This window comes from Antechinus flavipes, chromosome 3, assembly GCF_016432865.1.
Source record: "Antechinus flavipes isolate AdamAnt ecotype Samford, QLD, Australia chromosome 3, AdamAnt_v2, whole genome shotgun sequence".
NCBI lineage: Eukaryota > Metazoa > Chordata > Mammalia > Dasyuromorphia > Dasyuridae > Antechinus > Antechinus flavipes.
This window is the reverse complement of record NC_067400.1, coordinates 411007555-411029442: the sequence shown is the minus strand read 5'-3', so window position 1 is coordinate 411029442 and position 21888 is coordinate 411007555. Positions and strand designations below refer to the sequence as shown.

The 21888-nt window shown below is 33.5% G+C and overlaps 1 protein-coding gene across 3 annotated transcripts in view; it reads right to left on the bottom strand.

The window, feature by feature from the left end:
• The window catches only part of CCDC141 (coiled-coil domain containing 141), a 255951-nt gene that overhangs the window by 149404 nt on the left and 84659 nt on the right, over positions 1 to 21888 (bottom strand). For all 3 annotated transcript variants that reach the window (XM_051986120.1, XM_051986121.1, XM_051986119.1), the window contains one exon: positions 6317 to 6433. In XM_051986120.1, the coding sequence (XP_051842080.1) occupies positions 6317 to 6433 (117 nt within the window). The remainder of the gene's footprint in view (positions 1 to 6316; positions 6434 to 21888) is intronic.

Here is a 21888-nt window from a genome sequence, read left to right as displayed (position 1 = left end):
ATTAAAATAAATATCTGTACAAAATTAAAATGAGAAGTTAGAGGAGAACCTATTAGGCCTTAGCTAAATTCCTTCCCCAGCCCCAAGTTTGGTAGTTATGGTGATCAACAGGGATAGTTTCAGGGATTTAGAGTTAGAAAGAACCTTAAAAGTCATCAAGCTTAGCCTCCTAATTTTACAAGATGAGGAAACTGATCCTAACAGAGATTTAATAATTTGCATGGCTTCACACAGTTAGTAAAAGTGTCTAAAGTAGGATTATAACCCAGGTCTTCCTGATTGATCCTAGGTTGAATTTTCTATCTATAGCATGGTTGCTACTCCAGAAAAAAATAGGACAATTTAAGAAAAGGCAATAACAAATGTAACTATGGTTAAAAGAAGTAAATGGGAAAACTACATTGCTTTCAAAGCCAACACATTTTTTTCAGTTAGTCATGTTAATACTAGGGCAGGTTCAGTGCCAGGCCTAGAGTCAGGAAGACTTTTCTTTCTGAGTTCAAATCTGACTCCACACACTTACCAGCTATGTGTCTCAGAGCAAGTCACTTAGGGGGAACATTTCACACAATAAACCCAAAGATCCAGGCTTTGGGAGCAACAACGCATCATTGAACAAAAATTGCTAGGAAAATTGTAAAGAACTTTGGAAAAAATTAGGTATGGACCAACATCTTATAACTAAGATACGATCAAAATGGATAAATGATTTAGACATAAACAGTGAAATCACAAGTATATTAAGAGAGTGTGGAAAATGTGCCTATCTATAGATAAGAGAAAAGTTTATAATGAAACAAGAGATAGATAATTTTGATTTAAATGCTGTTAAAATTAGAAAAGAATCAGGCAACTGCAAAAATCTTTGTAGCAAGTTTTACTGATAAGAGTTTCATTTCTAAGATATATAAGGAGGTGATTCAAATCTACAAGAAAAAAGTCAGTCTCCAGTTGATAGATGTTTAAAGGATAAGAACAGACAGTTTTCTAAGATATCCAAGCTAGAAAATCATTATATGAAAAAAAATTATTCCAATTTAATAATTAGAGAAATGCAGATTAAAGCATCATACCCATCATATTGACAAAAAGAAAATTACAAATACTAGAGGGACTATAGGAAACAAGGCACATTGATGTACTGTTGTTGGAACTGTGAAATTGTTCTAGTTGTTCTGAAAAATCAGTTTGGAGCCATACCCAATAAGTTGTTAAACTGTGCATATCCATCAACCCAGTGATACTATTACTAGGCCAAAGAGAACAAAGAAAAATATGTATAGCAAACCTTTGTGATAGATATAAAAGAACTGAAAGATGAGGGTGCCCTACAACTGGGTAATTGCAAAACAAATCATAGTATGCGAATGAGATGGATTATTATCCCATTACAAGAAATGATGGGGGTTTCTGTTTGTTTGGGTTTGATTTTAATTTTAAACAAATACAAAATAGGAAAAGAAAAAAGAAAACATTGCTATGTACACAGAACCTAACAGAGGATTCAAAATATAAAGCAATAAATTTCCATTTCAGGAAAGTCTACATGATAAATACTACATAATATGTTCAGAGCAGTCCATCTTTTTCTTTGCTTCCTTATAGGTATTCTTTTGTTCTCTGCTGTGCATTTTTTACTTTCATTTTTCTCCTTCCCCCCACTTCCCCCAAGAAGTAAGCATGGATTACATATGCATATATATACAAATATATATATAACCACAAATATATATATACACACACACACAGTTATCTATTGTAATATACACATATACATTCATATGCATATATGTATTACTTATGCTTGTCCTCTGTTTCTCTGAAGGTAAATAATATATAACATCTTTATAAGTTCAAGTCTTTTCATATTTTTCTAAGTCCACCATCTTATTTTTATACCACAACAATATTCCAATCTTATACTGTCTAGGTATTTTAAATAGTTTAAAACAATATTGATTAAAGTTTCCCTGTTTTTTTTTTCCTTTTATTAAATCTATTTTAGTTTTAACTTTGTTTAAGATCATGATTACTACGCCTGTTTTTTTTTTTTGCATGCTCCTGATCTTTATTTTATATTTGTGTATATCTCTTATTTCCTATCCTTCCTGACACCTCTGCTTTATGTTTACCCATGACTTTGTCTTCCTGTTATTTAACCTACTCACCCATCCACCAAGGATCTTCTCCCTTATTCTTTTCCTCCACCCATTCTCTTTGCCCTCTTGTTTCTTTCTGAATTTAAAAGGCTTTTATAACTATATCTATATATCTATGTATAGATATATAGATATAGTTATAGTTCCCTCTTTATCCCATTCTCATTAATCTACCTCCTTATCCCATTCCTGTTAATTTATACATCTTTTTATACCCCCATCCTATTCCTTCATCCCTTATTTCTTTATAAATTTAGAAGACTTGTGTTTCCTTGTAAATATATGTATTGTTCTCTCTTTAACTCAGGTTTGATTTGAGTAAAGTTCTCTCCAAAAATCCCTCCCTTATCCTGTCCCTATTCCCTATCCCCTTATCCTAACGTTGCTTTTTGAATTTAGGAGACTTTCATACTTTTCTACATTTATATGTATTGTTTTCTCTTTAACTCATTTCTGATGAGATTAGGGTTCCAAAAATATTAGCTCTCCTTCCCCATCTAATTCCTTGGTGTCAGTTCTTTCTCTCACACCTCATTTGCATAATTATTCTTTTTATTTTTCCCTACATCCTTTCCCTACCTTTTTTAGAATTATATCATACTCATTTCTACCTCATTCTTTCTTTTGAACAACCCAGTTACTAAGGACAACCTTAAACATATGGTTTACATTTCCATTTGTCCTTATTGAGCCTCTTGTAATTAGTCTTTGATAAGTAACATATTTCTTTTGTATCCAGTATGAACAATTTTCTACTAAATTCAGGTCTTTTTGGAACAAAATCCTGAAACTGACAACTCAAGTGTCCTTTTTTTTTCAATTCAGGATTTATGCTTAATTTCTGTGGGTATGATTTTTGGCCATAACTTCAATTGTTTTGGTTTTATTTATTTTGTGTGTGTGTGTGTGTGTGTGTGTGTGTGTGTGTGTGTGTACATATACATATACACATACATATTGTTCCAAGACCTACAGTCTTTTAATTTAGCTGCTGCTAAATGTTATGTGATTCTAATTGTAGCTATGCCAAATTTGAATTAATTTTTTCTTGTTGCTCATAATATTTTCTCCTTGACCTGGGGTTTTTTAAATTTGGCTATGATATTCCTATATGTTTTCCTCATAGGCTCTCTTTTAGGTGGGGATCCATAAATATTTTTCTATGTCTACTTTCCTTTTTCTTTTAACACATTTTAAAAATTATTTCTTGTATTTTTGTATCAAGATTCTTTTTTTTGATCATAGTTTTCAGGTAATCTAGTTATTCTTGTATTTTTTCCTCTTGATCTTTTCTCTTTCTTATGAGATTTGCTCAAATCTATTTGTCAAGGAATTGTTTTCTTCCTTAAGGTTTTGGATCTTCTTATCTAGTGGTTTGACTTTATTTTCATAATCTTCTTGTTTTGCCTGGGTTTTTCCTATTTAAAAAACAATTTCTTCAGTCTCTCTTATTTGACTCTTAAAGTTTATTTTAAGTTCTATGAATTCTTTTTGGGCAAGTAGCCATTTGACATTATTCTAGGGAGCAGGAAGTAATGTTTTCAGTGAAAACTGGCAAGACTTAAGTGAATTGATACAAGATGAAGTAAACAGAAAGAACAGAACGATTTATACAATAACAACATTGTAAAAATAAACAGCTTTGGCAGTTTTATGTACTTTGATCTATACAATGACCAATCATGATTCTTAAGGGCTGATGATAAAGCAAGCTATATACATTCTCCTGACATAAAAGTAAAGATTCAAGCTGTACAAATACATGCACAAGTATATATGTATGTATATATTTGTGTATATCTATAATATACATACATACATAGTCAAAATAGAAATTTCTTTTGCTTTACCACGAATCAAGAGTTTTGTTCATCTTTTCTTTTCATTTATTTGCAATTTTCAAACATCATTCCTAATTAGATCCTTAGGGCCAAAGAGAACAATCAATCAATCGATATATTTTAAGTGCCTACTATGTGTCAAGTACTATGATAAGTGTTAGGGATAGAAAAAAAGGGAAAAGACAGCCCTTGGGATCAAAGACCTTATAAGCTAATGGGTGAGACAACATTCAAACAAATGTATATATAGTTAGACACACATATATTATATATATATATATATGATAAATAGGAAAGACTTAACAGAGGAAAAGCACTACTAAGAATTAAGAGGATTTGGGGAAGGCTTTTAATAAAAGATGAGATTTTTATTGCAATTTAAAGGAAGTCAGGAAGCCTGGTAGATAGAGCTGAAGAGGTAGAGCATTCCTCTACAATATATCCTTTCAGATATTGAAGGTAAAATGTTGTTTCTTTTGTGTTCTGGGCTAAACATTACCAGTTGATTCAGCTGATACCCATCAAATCTTCATAACTCTCACATGACTTACTGAAAGGGATCATTCTTACCTTTTAAGCACCACAGAGTTCCTACAAAGTACTTCTGAAAACTATGGATCCCATAATTATTATATGAGGTAGGAATTTTGTCTCCCCTTTCTTTCCCACTCTAACACAATAACCCCATAGTGTATCCTTGATAACTACATACTGCTGCAGGTATAATTTCTTGGAAAATGAAGAAGAAAAGGAAGTGAAGGAAAGTAGTAGGCAATAACAGTTTTTTCTATAATAGAAAAGACCAAACATATGAAAAAGGGCTCTAAATCATTATTGATTAGAGAAATGCAAATTATGACCACTCTTGTGGTATTACCTCGTAACTCTTAGATTGGCTAACATGACAGAAAAAGATAATGATGAATGTTGGAGGGGATATGGGAAAAGTGGTACACTAATACATTATTAGTGTAGTTGTGAAATGATTTAACCATTCTGGAGAGCAATCTGGAACTATGTCCAAAGGGCTATCAAACTGTACATGTTTTTTGATCCAGCAGTATCTCGGTATATCAGTATAAAAAGCTTAAAAAAAGAAAAAAAAACTTTTTTTTCTCTGTATCCCAAAAAAGATCATAAAAGAGAGAAAAGGATGCACAAGTGTAAAAATGTCTGTGGCAGCCTTTTTTGTAATGGCAAGCAACTGGATATTGAGTGAATGACCATCCATTGGGGAATGACTGAATAAGTTATGGTGTATGAATGTAATGGGATATTATAGTTATATAATAAATGATGAGCAAGCTGATTTCATTATGCTAAGTGAAATGAACAGAACCAGGAGAACATGGCATACAGTAACAAGATTACATGATGATCAATTGTGATGGGCTTGCCTCTTTTCAACAATGAGTTGATTCAAGGCAATTCCTATAGACTAGTGATGAAAAGTGCATCGCAGAGAGAGAGAGAGAGAGATCTATGGAGACTGAGTGCGGATTAAAGCTTAGTATTTTCACTTTTGTTGTTGTTGTTTGCTTGCATGTTGTTTTTTCTTTCTTCTGTCTTTTCCCCTTTTGATCTAATTTTTCTTGTACAGTATGAACATGGAAATGTGTTGAGAAGAATTGCACGTATTTATCCTATATTGGATTGCTTACTGTCTAGATAGGAGGGTAGGGAAAGGGGAAAAAAATTTGGAACAAAAGGTTTTGCAAAGGTGAATGTTGAAAACTAGTTTTGCATATATTTGGAAAAATAAAATCTTTTTAAAATGTAAAAATAAATAGAAAAGAATAATGTGATCATACTATAATGAGAAAAAATGTCTAGCTACTATATATATATGCATCTGCACATGCATGTATGTATGAATATGTATATGTAGATATGCCAGAATACAGGACAATAAATTAATTAATCATATATTGGAATATGGATATTGTTATTAGATATGAATGTTGAATGAAATATACATGAAATCTCCAATTATATATACTCATCCCAAAAGGAAAGTTGAGATAACATGATTTTCAAAACTTTTATATTTATGCTTGCCATCTAGGGGCAGGGGTGAGAAGAAAGAGGGGAAAATCTGAAACACAAAGGTCCATGTTGAAAAATTATCCGTGCATATGTTTTGAGAGTAAAACTCTTAAAAAAAGGAAAAAAAACTTTTATATTTATGTCAAAGGCCTGTAATTCCATCACTGTAATTCCATCACTGTGGGAAAAGTATTTTCCTTCACTATCTACCAATGCAGATTGCAATCTATCTATAATTTATCAACTTAGAGAAATTCAGAGATGTCTTACCTTTGCTTTTAATATCAGTTCCTTATGTTTATGAATTAATTCTTCATTTTCTGACAGTGATGAACCTAGGTGCTGTTTTTGTAAATCTTTTATGGTTTTCTGAAACCAGCAGGTTACCTAGAAGAGAAATAACAACAACAATGACAACAAATATTACATTCCAAAAGATCAGAGCAAGAGGGTAAGATTTTAGAAATATTTCCTCAACCTTTCAAAATTTAACAAACTAATCCAATCTCTCTTTTAAACTTATCTCATGCATTAAGTCAGTATCATCAGGTTTTCATTTTTCTTCATATAAAACACCACCTGCTCAGGTGAAGGGGGAAAAAATCCAGAAAAGTATGAAAATGATTTATCAGTATAGTAGATGACATGCCATGAAGAAAATAACCCCGTCTCAGCTCTAATAAGGAAGGACTAAAATATATTCCCAAGCAGTATATAAATCATACATTCTTTAAAACAAAAGCATCTCTAAAATTGTATTCTTTTTCACATATGAAATGATGAATCTGAGCAGCTTCACAGTTACCTATGACAATATTAAATAGTTCTGTGTAGAAAAATCTTTTCTACTGTAGAGAGTTAATGCAAGAGGATTGGGTTTGCTGCATTTCCTGGGAAATCTATACTCAAAAAATAAATGGAGTGGTTTGAAAAGGTCCACTTATATTGTAAATTATAGAAAGAATGATTTACTCATTTCAACTTGATATAAACAATAGAACATATCATGAGTAGTGTTTAAGCAAAAGAAATGATGGAGAATTCCAAAGGAAGCTATATCTCTTTAAATGTATGAATGCATAGATCTTATGATATTATTATTAACTAATCACCCATACAAATGGCTGTTTTAGCATGCAACAACCTAATCTCAATTCAAGAGAATGAGAATTATTTGTTCTCACCATATTTTCCAATTACTCTGCACAGTTTGGGCAATCTTTGATTATCAAAGAAAACAATACAATCAAAACAGAAGTAAAGAAATATTAGAGATCATCCTAGATCTTTGTCATCAAGGTTATTTCTTGAAACATTAAAGTCCATGGAAAATAGATTATATGCTCTCCTTTAAGGAGGTATAGGAAGTAGGTTGGCCCAGAGGGAAAATAGCTCCTTCCTATACTTCTCCATGAAAAAGAGAGAAAATAAGATGGAACTCAAAATCTTATAAAAGTAAATCTTGAAAGCTATCTTTAAATATAATTGAAAAAATGGTATTACAAATTAAAAAAAGAAGATACTCATGTTTACAAATATGTGCATAAAATAAATTTGGGTAAATTCAAAGCTAAAGTCTTCTTTCTTCTTACTTTGGATCCCCAGGATTCAGTTTTCTCACCTGTAAAATGAGGAGGATTGTTCAAGATGATTTGTAAGGTTGCCTTTAGCTCTAAATCAATGACCCTATAAACCTCAGATTAGTTGGTTGGTTGATTTTTGAAAGAAGCTAATGAGTGATGAGTTACTAGGGTCTGCCTGAAATCTTAACATCTTTTATAATAATGTTGGAAGTTTATTCTCAGTACATGATAATTTAGCCAGTATTCTTCAACTAGAAATCTCTATTGACCAGAATTTCTGCCAAATCTTAGTACTATAAAATCACAGAATTTTGAACGTGGAAGGTATCTTGAAGAGCATCCACTCCAGCATTGCTCAAAAATGGTCATCCCACCTTTCCCTGAAGAGTTCTACTAAAGAGATTGCATGACTTCCTGAGGTAACCTCTTTGATTTTTGGTTAGCTCATATTGTGAGATGTTTTCTTTAAGGAAGCCTAAACTGGCCACTTTGAAGCATTCATCCACTGTTGGTAATTCTGTTTTCTGATGTTCAACAGAACAAGTCTATTCCTTAGCTAGATGGCACTTAGAGCACAGGACTTGGAGTCAGGAAGACATAAATTCAAATCCTGCCTACTTAAGCTAGTTTTCTCATCTGCAAAATGGGGATAATGATCACAGAGTTTTGTGAGGTTTGAATGAGTTAACAAGTATAAAGTGCTCTGTAAATCTTAAAGTTCTATATAAATGCCATTTTATTGTTATCATTTCATATGTTAGCCTTTCAAATATTTGAAGGTTTCAAACATGAAGATGATCCATCAATATGATTGATGACATGACATGAAGAAAACAACCGCTAAATCTTCCCTTTTCCTGACTAAATATTCCACTCCCTGAATACTTGATAAATATAACAAAACATGATGATACTAAAAATGATCCTAAATTATCACAAAATCTTTAAGTTCTTCTTCAGTATAAGAGTATGATTAAAGATTATTTAATTTAATTTCTCCTTATAATTAAGAAAAGTGAGGTATAGGAAGATAAGGAATAAAGCAAGGTTAAAGAGATTAAATTCCCCCTCTCAAGCTGGATAAGAAAGTTTACTAGAGTAGTATTGAAGATATCATTCTATGCAGATTGAAGTATTACTATTTTCTCTTTTTTTTCTTTCACATAGTTTTTCCCTTTTTGTTTGGATTCTTCTTTTGCAACATGACTAATGTAGAAATACGTTTAATATGATTGTGTGTGTGTGTGTGTGTGTGTGTGTGTGTGTGTATGTGTGTGTGTGTATAACCCCTATCAAATTGTTTGCCATCCTGGGGAAGAGGGAGGGAAAATAACATGGAACTCAAATGAATCTTGAAAACTATCTTTAAATGTAATTGGAAAAAAATAGTATTACAAATTTAAAAAAAAAAGAAGATACCTATTCTAATTTTAATTTCTTAAGAAATAAAAGCACTTCACTATCCTGTTTAAAGTGCTATTTAAGCTACTTGGTAAGTATAATGTGCATTAAGTTGAAGACATTGAGATTGTCTTTCCATCAATAGACATAAAAGGTGTTCATTAATTTTTCCAATTTTAATAGTAGAAAAAAACCCTTTATCACAAAAAAACACGCCATGAACTCATTTAAAAATCACAAATAAACAAGGGAATTATTGAAGAAACTGGATAAAAGGAAAGAAGATCATTAATTTAATTTAATTTCAACACAATGGCAAAGTGGTTAATGAGGCCTTGAAGTGAGTTCTTTTTTCCCCTGTACAATAAAACCAAATTTTACCAATGCTAAAGTAAAAAGACTTTTTATGAAACATATTGTTAGTAGTTCCATATGTCTCTCTGGTACATGGATGGTTGGTTTTCTTTTCTTTTTTTTTTTCTTTTAATCACAACAGTTACAAATATCCAAGAAAAAAAACTGGTCCTATTTTTGTACTATACACACAATGCAGAGAAATAGGGCAAGTCTTAGTGTATCCTTAAGAGACTTGCTGAGTTGGTTCAACCTTAAAAACGCTGGTATTCAAGCAGGCAATAATTTAAGCTTGCTTGAGAAAATATGGTCTCCCAAACAAGGGTGAGTATAACTTTAAATTCTCCTTTATCTTGGTCTCTATAGCAAACTCTTTTCAGCAATGGTAGATTTCTTCCTAGAGGCAGGATTAAAATCTATACATGCTTTATCGCACTACAAGGTACTTCAGGGTTTCTCCCAACGGTTATAGTGATTATATTCATCTAATCTCAGATTAATGCATATGGCCAGATTGAGAATATTCTCTTTTGCAGAGCTTTATTTTCTTAACTGCAGAATTTATTTTCTTTTTTTAAGATTGGTACTGACCTAGAAAAAGCTACACTGAACTTCACAATTGGAGTTTGACTGTCATGTTCAGTGTGATCTGACAAATCCTCATGAAGCCATATCACTAAGCAATGCTCCTAGTGGCAACAGACCATTGTTTCTTTCTCTATGCCCTGAAAACTCTCCCTGTTCTTGTAATTGCTTGATTTCCATTTGGGGTAGTTCAACAATTTTACAGCTATTTCAGTCCGTGTACCTTTTTTTTTTTTTTTTTTTAACTCCCAAAAGCAAAAAAAAATGCCTTTAGGTAAAGGAAAATCAAGGTTACAATATTGTAAATTTGAAAAGGTCAGAATATAAAGTCTCAGCAAATGTGAGACTATGACAGGGCTTGAAGCCAGCCAGTCTAGGTTTGACATCTAAGAAGGGACTCAACTAAATCAATGGCTCATCTAATAAAAAATGTTAAAACCTACTTTGCATGGACCATAATAGATCAAGGTAAAATCTCTATCTGCCCCTGGTGACAAAGATAGAGGATGTAATATTTCTTTTACTTCTGCTTTGATTTTATGTTTTTCTTTGATAACTGAAGGTTGCCCAAATCAGGCAAAGTGATTGGAAAACAGGATTGAAGCCAAATCATCCCCAAACTCTCCTGATTTGAAACTGGTTTGTTGCATGACTAGGATAGCCATTTATGTCAGTGATTAGTTAATAGTAAAATAACAAGATCCATGTGTGCCATATTACATCATTATTTTAAAAGCTATAGTTTCTAGAGTTTTATATCATTTGTGATCTTATTGGTGAAGAGGTCTCAATTGTTGAAAATTCCTTAATAGAGACAGTGAATGCAGTGGCTAGGATGGGAAAAAAAATGAATTTGAACAGGTGTTGCTAAATCCTTAATTTTTTGAATACACTGAACTAACAAATATAGATGTTAGATGAATAAGTCAATGGCTTGGAATTCTAAGAATATTTGAATTCCTACTGACCATATATGGTTACTGTACTAATGCAATAAAGTGAGCACAAGAGGCAACTGTGAAATTTTGGGAAAAGCACTTAAGTTGAAGTCAGGAGGTCTGAGTTTGAATCTCAGTTCTGTACCAGTATACTGTTCATGAACTAGTCACTTTACTTCCATTACTTCATCTCTAGAAATTGGTCCTCAGTGAGAATGAAAGAAACAACAACAGTAATGGGGCATTGATCCTTAGATGCTTACTGCTATAAAACATTAAATATTACAAACAAATAAATTTCCCTAATAGTTTTATATGGCTGTGAATCACAGAACATTATGTCTGAAGAAAAATCAAAATTGCAGGTCAATGGTAAAATGTATGTTGGGTGTAAGTTGGCTATCGCACATTACCACCAATAACTTGCACACAATGAGGGAAGTAAAAGAGATACCAAAGAAGTCATGTATATTCTGAAGAGGTTGTTTCATCATAGAATAGTAGGATCATAGAGTTAGAGCAGAAAGGATTCCTAGAGGTGATCCAGTCTAACTCCTTCAATTTCCAGTGCTTAGCACAATGTTTGGCACATAGTAGGTACTTTGTATTTATTGATTGATTACAGATGATAAAACTAAACCCTTAAGAGAAGAGATAACTTTAATGGTCACCTAGGTAGTAAGTAGCAGAATCAGGATTTGAACAAAGGTCCTCTGACTTTGAATACCATTATCTTTCTATTCTATTATCCTGTACCAAGAATAAAAGATTAAAAACAGATTGTCCAGCTTTGTGTCGGCTTTGAAGTATATATTACTTTGAATTGCAAATGAAAAGAAGTAGTTTAAATGGCTCTACACAGATACCCTCAGGCAATCAAAATAGAAAATTTATGGAAAGATATGGGTGATCAACAATCATATGAAGACTTCCCAAATCATTAAATCAAAGAAACCTTCATGGATATAAACATATTTATAACAAATCTCTTTGGAGTAGCAAAATAGTGAAAATTAAGGGGTACCCATTAATTGGTGAATGGCTGAACAAATTATATGAACGGAATGGAATACTATTGTATCATAAGGATGAAATTGATAATTTCACATCAAATTGGAAAGACCTCTGTATTGACCAGAGTGAAGTAAACAGAATAAGAAGAATATTTTATACAATGACAACATGATAAATACAAATAACTCTGAAAGAACAGAACTCATTATTACAATGACATGCTCATAGAAGACCAAAGACAAAATACAGTATCTTCTTCCTACCAAAGAGATGATAAGCATAAGATGTAGAAACAAATATTTTGGAAGTGGCTAATATGAGAATTTATTTTGCTTTATTATGTATATTTGTTATGATTTTATTTTTTCTTTTTATTGTTTACTGTTCAATGGGAGCAGGGAGAAGTAATAAAAGAAAGAAAAAATGAATATTAATTATAAAAAATCATAAAATTAAACTGAGAAAGATAGGGATGAGAATTATAGAAAATTCATTTTAGAATTTTTTTCCTTTGAATACTTCATTCAACATCCATCTTTTACATAAAGCCTTTCCTGATTTCCCCACCAATGCTCTCCCTCCCCAAACTATATTTACTTTTTTACATTTTAAATATGCTTCCTTTATCATTAGTATTTCCTTGTCTTTTTCTCACCAAAAAGGTTCTGAAGGGAGAAATGTTTATATAGCCTCAAGGTATGAAAGCAAAACACAATTGTATTAGGAGCTCGGGATACAGTCAAAACTTTAGACAATAAACGGCTTAATACACACCTCTCAGATTGGCTAAAATGACAGGAAAAGATAATGATAAATGTTGGAAGGGATGTGGGGAAACTGGGACACTGATACATTATTGTTGGAGTTGTGAACGGGTCTAGCCATTCTAGAGCAATTTGGAACTACGCTCAAAAAGTTATCAAACTGCATATCTTTTGATCCAGCAGTGTTTCTACTGGGCCTGTATCCCAAAGAGATTGTAAAGGAGGGAAAGGGCCCCACATGTGCAAAAATGTTTGTGGCAGCCCTGTTTGTAGTGGCAAGAAACTGGAAACCAAGTGGATGCCCATCAATTGGAGAAAGGCTGAATAAGTTATATGAATTTTATGCAATATTATTGTTCTGTAAGATACAATCAGGAGGATGATTTCAGAGAGGCCTGAAGAGAGTTATATGAACTGATGCTAAGTGAAGTGAGCAGAACCAGGAGATCATTGTACATGACAAAAAAGAATACTATACGATGATCAACTCTGATGGACGAGGCTTTCTTCAACAATGAGATGATTCAAACCAGCTCCACATATTCAGTGATGAAGAGAATCAGCTACACCCAGAGAGAGACCGATGGGAAATGAGTATGGATTACAATATAGCATTTCCACTTTTTCTGTTATTGTTTGCTTACATTTTTGTTTTCCTTCTCAGGGTTATTTTTTTCTCTCTAGATATGATTTTTTTTTTGGTGCAGCAAGATAACTATATAAATATGTATACATATATTGGATTTAACATTTAACATGTATTGGACTACTTGTCATCTAAAGGAGGGGTGGGGAAGAAGGGGAAAAGTTGGAGCAGAAGGTTTTGCAAGGGTCAGTGTTGAAAAATTACCCATGCAGATGTTTTGTAAATAAAATAAATAATAAAAAAGGAATGTAAAAATTTTTTTAAAAAAGAAAAGCCTTGATAGATTTATAGTACCACTCCACAGCTGTACATCAGAGAAGACCCCATGCATGCTGTAGTATGTCAGGTAGAGGAACCCTCTGGCTCCTTCTCCCGTGATCAAATCCATTCCCCTCTGATTACCTGGCTAGGAGCCATCTTCCACTCAACCTCAGTAGTACATACTACCTTTCCATCTTCTTTCTCCACTTCTTGCTTTGGATATTATAATGAGATCAGTAATATATTCCTTCTTTAAAAAAAGTATTTCAATCAGCTCTTTCCAATATTGTTCTATTCACCATTCCTGTGCCTCCTCCTCCCCAAAAAAGACCCTTCTCTTATCACCACTCCCCTATATGTTCTGTCTTCCTCTATTAGAATCCAAACTTCTGGAGAAGAGGGATTGTCTTGATATTATATATGTGCCTCCAGCATTTGGTAATGACAAAACATGACACATAGAAGGTGCTTAGTAAATGCTTGACTAATTGACTGAAAGCTATAAAAACTTTTTAATCTTCTCTAAGCAAAGGAAGAACCCATTCTGATGGAATCATAGAAGGACATGTTGACCAGAACTTATTTCATTTGAAATCAGAAAACCTGGAGTCAAATCTAAGCCTCAGATATTAATTAGTTATGTGACTCTGACCAAGTCATGTAAACTCAATTACTTCATCTGTAAAAAGGGAATAAGAATAACTAATAATACTTCACCAAGATGGAAAGATCAAATGAGTTAATTTCTAAATCTTCAAGTGTTATCTAAATATCAGTTATTATTCATATTTGTGCATCCTGTTTCACGAGCTATTTTGAATGAAGTGTTTTTTAACTTTATAACAACACATCTGTTATTTATTATTATTGTGTTGGGGAAGGTGGAATTTTAATATTTTTAAAGCTACCTAGGGTTCTTCCAGCACATTCATTAGACTTAGTTCACATCACATTTCCAAGAAATGCTCCCCTCCCATAGAGACTGCAAGTGAAATGCACTAAGAACCTGCATGATTAAAGATTTCTCTGGGTCCTGATTATTATCTACTCCTTGCCCCCTGATGCCAGATTGCAGTTTTCCTGAGCCTGCACATTTACTGCCAGATATGCTTTGAGAAACAAGTTAAAGAAAGCCAACCCTGGTCTCAGGAGTAACAAGATCATCATGAGGCTGGTTACATCTCATTGTGTGGCATTTTCACATGTGGGTAGCCACTTAGATCAAATTTTCTGTACTGGGCTGAACCTGGCTGAGGAAGAGATGCTCAGCAGCCTGTAACTTGATTCTCACAAACATTCCCTGCTGCTGAAAACAAGTCACTCTAAATAACAGAGGGCATGTCGACTTCAATGGCTTTCCAATGAATCTGCTACAGCTCTCCCCTTTGCAAAGCTGCAGCTACTCCAAACTAGCTTTATGAGCTTTTAAATTATAGCAGCTGCTGTCAAAAGAATGAATGATAAGTGATTTAAATGGTACTTTATAATGTTCATTTTTAACATAGTCTCAGCAACATATACATTAAGAAAAAAATGGAGGAGACATAAATGGTGGTTCCTTAATTTACAAGAAGGTGAGGGAGTAAGGTATGAATTTTAATTAATTGGGGTGGGCAAGAGAAGGTAAAGAAAGAATATTTTCCTTTCCACACTACCTATATATGGACATAATGGTTCTTTTGTGTCTGATCATTCCACTAGGAATCAATCTTAGAGATCAAGACTCAGAACAACCATGCAGCAGGACAAGGAAGGAATTAGGTATATTTGCACCCCTGTGACAACATAAGAGGAGGAAGGAATGGGAGAGAACATTGTATATTTATTATGTACTAGCTATAATATACTTAAAGGGTATTTATTTTTTAAATTAAGGGTGCCACCAAAGGGAATATGTAGGATTTGGGGAGGGGGAAAAGGGGAAGGGTCAAGATACAAGTAGATCTTCCATCTATAAGTTTCAGTTATTTCATTTGTGTCCAACTCTTTGTGACCCCATTTGAGATTTTCTTGGCAGAGATACTGGAATGGTTTGTTGTTTCCTTCTCCAGCTTGTTTTACAGAAGAAGAAACTGAGACCAAATAGGGTTAAATGACTTGCCCAGGATCACACAGCTAGTAAGTATCTGAGGTCAGGTTTGAACTCAGGAAGATTTGAACTGGCACTGTATCCATGTGCACAGAGCTACCCTCGAAAATGATAGAGTCTTACACTTGGATTCAAAAAACCAGCCACAAATATAAAACTGGAAAGGCCTTATTTCAATAGGAGTTCAATTGGGAATTTTGGTGGACTGCAAGTTCAATGAGTCAACAGCTAAATGCTATTAATGAAAATAAGGCTGCTATATGATAATCTTGGCTTGCATTTTTTTAATCAGATCTTTGATTTCATTGGTATAAGGAACATTGCCAACAGTGAAAATTATCTTGTGCTCTAAAACTTTAAGCAACTCATCTCAGTTTGTAGCTAGATGGCACAATGGATAGATTGCTGAAATCAGGAGTTGATTGAATTGAAATCAGTTCAATGGTCTCAGACACTTACTAGTTATGTGAGCCTGGGCAAGTCACTTAACCCTGCTTTCCTCAGTTTCCTCATTTATAAAATGAGTTAACAAAGGAAATGATAAACAATGACAATATCTTTGCTAAAAAAAATCCTAAAAGGGGTCACAAAGAGTTAGATACCACTGAAAAGTGACAACCTTAGATAGACATCTAGTTCAACTCTCTTATCATGGAGATGCAGAAACTGAGATTTACAAATATCAAGAGGTTTATCCAAGATCATACTGACACCTCTACCTATCAAGTTCTTTTATTGAAAAACCAGAGTTTGGTTCCAAAAGACAGGACTAAGAATAAAGGGTAGAAGTTACAAAGAAAATTATCATAATCACCTCTTTCCCCAATCTTCTCTTTTTCCAACTACACAGTCCTATTTTCACCAAGTTGTATCCTTCTCTAGACATGCTTTTAGTTTGGTAATATCCTCACTAATAAAAGAGTCTTAGAATTATCTTTAGATAGAAAGCTCCAGATCTGGCCTGACCAAGGTGGGCTACAGGGGGTCTATAAATCTTTACTGTTTCAGATGCTATTTTTCTATTAATATAACCTAAAATCATATTTTATACAAATGCTAGTTTTCTATTAATATACCCTGCTATCATAGCTTTCTGTCTACCAAATATATTCCTAGTAAGTTTCATTTTAAAGATTTTCCAATTCAATTCCTCCTTACCTTTCCAGACCCTTCAAGCACTGAACATTTCTACTAATCTGATCTCTGCATGATACTTTATTCCTTATTTTTATGAGTTGGTACAAGCTGGTTCTTATGCCTGGAATGCACTCTCTCTTCACCCAATCCCTAGTTTCCTTCAATGACTGGTTCAAGTAGTACTTGCTACAGAAATCCTATCCTGATACCCCTATTGCTTGTACCCTCCCCTGAGAAATTAATCTCTATAAATGTCATATTTGCTTTATGTATATATGGGGTTTTTCTCACAATAAAATGTAAATTTTTAAGGACTATTTTTTTTTGTCTTTTCATTCTCAGGGCCTCGCTAGTGGCAGATAGTGCTGTGGATAGTGCTAGGTCTGGAGTCAGGAAGACCTGGGTCTAGAAATGGCTTCAGATGCTTACCAGTTGTGTGACCATTCTGTAGGTTATTTTATTTTATTTTATTTTATTTTATTTTATTTTTGCTGAGGCAATTAGGGTTAAGTGACTTGCCCAGGGTCACACAGCTAGGAAGTGTTAAGTGTTTGAGGCCAAATTTGAACTCAGGTCCTCCTGACTTCAGGGGTGGTGCTCTATCCACCGAACCACCTAGCTGCCTCTATAGGCTATTTTAAGAAACCTAAATGCAAGTCTTTATATTCATTACTATGAAATTCCATATTGTTGATTTTTTACTCATAAAGAGAAAACCTAGATTGGAAAATGAAGGCTTGGATAAAATTACAGAACTTCAAATCAAGGTTAGGAAGCTAAATGGACTAATTAAGTTGACTAACATCATTAAAAAGTTTTCTTTTCAAAAAAAGGAAAAAGAATCTATTTATAGTAAAATATGACAGCTCCTTTTGTGGTAGCTAAAAATTCAAAATTTAAGGGATGCCCATCAGTTGAGGAATGGCTAAAGTAGATGTGATATATGATTGTAATGGAATATTATTGACAAAGGATGATTTTAATAAAACCTGGAAAGACTTGTACAAACTGATGCAAAATGAAATGAGCAGGACCAGGAGAACATTGTACACAGTAACAGCAGTACTATACAATGAATTGTGAATGACTTAGCTATTCTCAGCAATATAATGACAAATACAAGACAATCTCAAAGGACCCAGGATGAAAAATGCTATTTGTCTCCAGAGAAATAAATGATGTTGTTTGAAAACAGATTGAAACATATTATTTTTCTCTTCCTTCCTTCCTTCTTTCCCACCCCACCCCTCTTTTCCACTCTCTTCTTACACACAGTGATTAACTGGAAAAATTTTACATGATTGTACATATATAACTTATATCAGATTGCTTTCCATCTCAGAAAAGGGGGAGGGGAAAGAGGGAGAGAAGGATAGAATTTAGAGCTCAGAACTTTAAAAACCAACTAATGTTAAAAGTTGTTTTACATGAAAGAGGGAATTATAAAAATTAGTACCTTTATAGGGTTGTGAACAAATGTATACAAAACACTTCATAAAACTTAAAGGATTATTTAAGGATTAACTATGATCACCATTAGCTAGAGAAAGAAACAGCAAACCATTCCATTATCTTTTCCAAAAAAACTTCAAATAGGGGTCACTAAGTCAAAAATGACTGGAAAAAAAAAAAAACCCTGAACAATAATAATGGTCATTACTAGTTGAGACTAGTTGGGTCAAGAAAACCCAAGTTCAAATTTTACCTTAGATTCTTACACTCTAGTAGATGTGTGACTATAGGCAAATCATTAACTTTTATCAGCTCAGTTTTCCCATCAGCAAAATGGACATAAAATAGTTCCTATCTCATGAAGTTATGAAGATCCAATGAGATAATACATGTAAAGCAAAAATGCTGAATATTTTTAACTATCCTTCTCAGATTTGTTATTTTGGGTAGAAATCATGTCTTGTGTAGCAATCACACATTGCCCAGACAGCCATTGTTTCCGTTTGGCCCTTGTTAAGCTACACTTTATTCTTTTATCAAGTCTTTATTCCTTCTTATGGTAACCAATTTCACCTGTTTAAAATTGTGCAAATTTATTTCAAAAGTCTGTCATCTCTGTAATTTTTAAAAATATTTCAATCTTGGGCAAACCACTTTACTTGATCTTAGTCTCTTTATCTGCAAAATGAAGGGATTAAACTAGAAAACCTCTAAGATCCTTTCCAGGTCAAAATCCTATGATTTCATGACAGGATCAAAGACTATTGGCATACGTTAGAGAGCTTTTCCAAACTGAGATTGATCCACTGATCAGTATTTCTTGAGTGTGATTATCTAGTCAGTTATATAGCTACTGACCTAACTAATTATTCAGTTCACATTTCTCCACTTTATCTACATAGATATAATTTTAGTTCAGAGCAACTAGTACTAGATGAGAGTTAGGAAATCCAGGTTTGAATCTCTGCTGTAACTAACACATCCCAGCTTATATGACCTAGAACAATTAATTTTCTAATTTTGTTTCCTCCTCATCAAAATTCATATAATATCTTGTAGTATCTTCATCACAGGCTTGTGGTAAGGATCAAATGAAATAAAGTATGTAAAAGTCCCTTTTTTTCCCACTATGACAAGGCAATTAAGCAGGTTTTGTTTTTTGTTTTTTTTGAAGATGTACATTTCCTACTTTAAGGAATAGGAATAGTCTTGCCTAGATGATGGAAAATAGATTAAATGACCACCAGTTTCCTCTTAGCCTTAGGAGTTTACAATGCTATAATCACACACAGAAATAGAAGCAAAGCTTTAGTCAATGGAGAGTGGGGGAAAAAAGTTTTTTCAGCCTACTGCAACATCTATTTATAGTTGACACGCCCACAAATGATAACATTCCTCATTTGCTTTTGGAATACAGAAATATGTGACATTCTTAAAACACCCAAGAGTATATCCCCTGGCCTGATTCCTTTCTGCCTGCATGTCATTTTAATTTTAAAAGCAGACAAGAAAATCCTTTTGAAAAAATAAAGTAAGATTTATTTTGGTTTACCTCACAGGAGAATTTCTCAGTAGGTAGAATTTAGGGTAAAATCTTTTCATTGTGAACACTGATTTTCGACTTATAAAATAAACGTAACATTTTTCCCTATCCCCAGGTCTTAGTTAGAAGACACAAGAAAAGGAAACACCATTCAGCTAACTCCATTGCCTTGTTTCAATAAAGGACTAGAATATTTTCATGTCTCTTTTAGCTAATAATGGTAATGAAAAAGGTGGGTGAAGACTTAGCTACAAAAATGTAAGTTCTTTACTGTAATTGAATTATTTTCCCAGAGCAGAAAAGGACACAGGTTTTAAGAGCAGCAGATTTTACCTTCTTCCATGCAGATTCCAGAAAAAGCAGGATAACTGACATTGTCCCAAAAGTTTGATGAATAAATTAGGCTCCACATTTTTCTCTGACTGCTTCTTTGATGGTACAATGCCTAGCACTTAGTTAATTACTTAATTACTTAGAAAAGGTGTGTGTATAAACAGTTCCCCCTCCCCCCCCCCCCATAAGGTGAGAGAGGGAGGGAAGAGTCTGATAATAAAAACATCTCTGACCTGAGACTTATATTCATATCATTTGCCCACAATCTCTATCACCATTTTCCTGGTGGTTTCATGAGTAGAACTGCTTGACTCTGTTTCTATACAATTCGTACCACCATTTTGCAAACATCATTTCTTTCATAGACTTTTCCAAGCAATCCCTTTAAAAAATATTCTCAAATTTTCAAAGAAATCAATCAATTTCACTGACCTATGGTTTATATTCAGCTCTCTTCCTTTTACTGTAGAAAATGGAAAACTGTCATTCTTCAGTTTTGAAATAAACCTTCTTCCATTCTATACTATCTTTCAGATATTAGTGAGTCATCAATCACATTTTATTGGTTTTATTGGTTCTTTTAGTAGCTTAGAATGTAGGTCACCTGGTGACAAATGCATCCTGGCTAACTGGCTAACTATATCTCCTGATTTACCCCATTAGCCATTTTGGTCTTATTAACCACGATAAGTCCAAAAATGATTTATTCTCCTTGACAGAGAAAACAGAAGAAACATAATCTGTCTTAACGATCTTGTGTCATCATCTCATCAGTCTTAAGATTTTACTAAATATAACAAGAAAAAAAAATCACTTTTTCATTTGTCTTTGCTTCTAACTGACCCTCAGTTTTAGGCTGAGTTTCGGGAATCCTGAAACAATTCTATTAGGAACTTACTTGCGTGTACATTATATGCTTTTGCCTCCACCTTAAAATCTAAGTTCATTAATAAGTTCCTTGAGCATCCACATCACATAAGTTTCTAAATAAGTTTCTTTTCTTCCTCATCTTTTTTTCTCAGTTCTGAGATTTTTCCCATGTCCCTTGGTCTAGAATTTTAGATCACATGAGTCTATCTATTCTTCCTCTGAAGTCTTTAAAAATCTGCCCTCACTTACTACAGGTATATAGATTATTCCTGGCTTTGCTTTCCACATATAGGAAATTCTAAGATCATACAATCACTCTCCCCCCCAAAAAAAAGTTCTTATTATCGCAACTCAAGCAACTAGTTCCTACTTAGGGAAAATTTGGCCTAAAAAAGCAATTCTTTCTATTGCTTCTTCTGCCAACTGAAGGATAAAATTAAAATGAAGACAAATTAAGACAAATCAGCTGCTGTGTCTGGATCATTGAAGCCCCCATTTATCCCTCCAGTCCCAGTTTGCAGTCTATCCTAGAGCATATAGCTCCTTCCTCTTTTTGTAAAGTAGTCTTTAAGCCATGATCCAGAAATCCAAAACCCATTATAGAATCAGGTAGTTAAGAGAGAAAGGTGCCTTAGAAGCCCTCTAGTCCCACACCCTTCATTTACAGATCAGGAAACTAGGCCCGGTGTGGTTGGGTGATTTGACCCAGGTCCCATCGATATCAGTGGCAGAACCAGAATCGGAATCCAGAACCTCTGATGTCAAACCTAATGAATTGCCCAAATTTGCTTTTCTCTTCTAAAGCCCTCCCCTTCATCTGGCAACAGTGATGAAAACATCATCTATCCCCAAGGCCTTCAATTCCGTGCCTA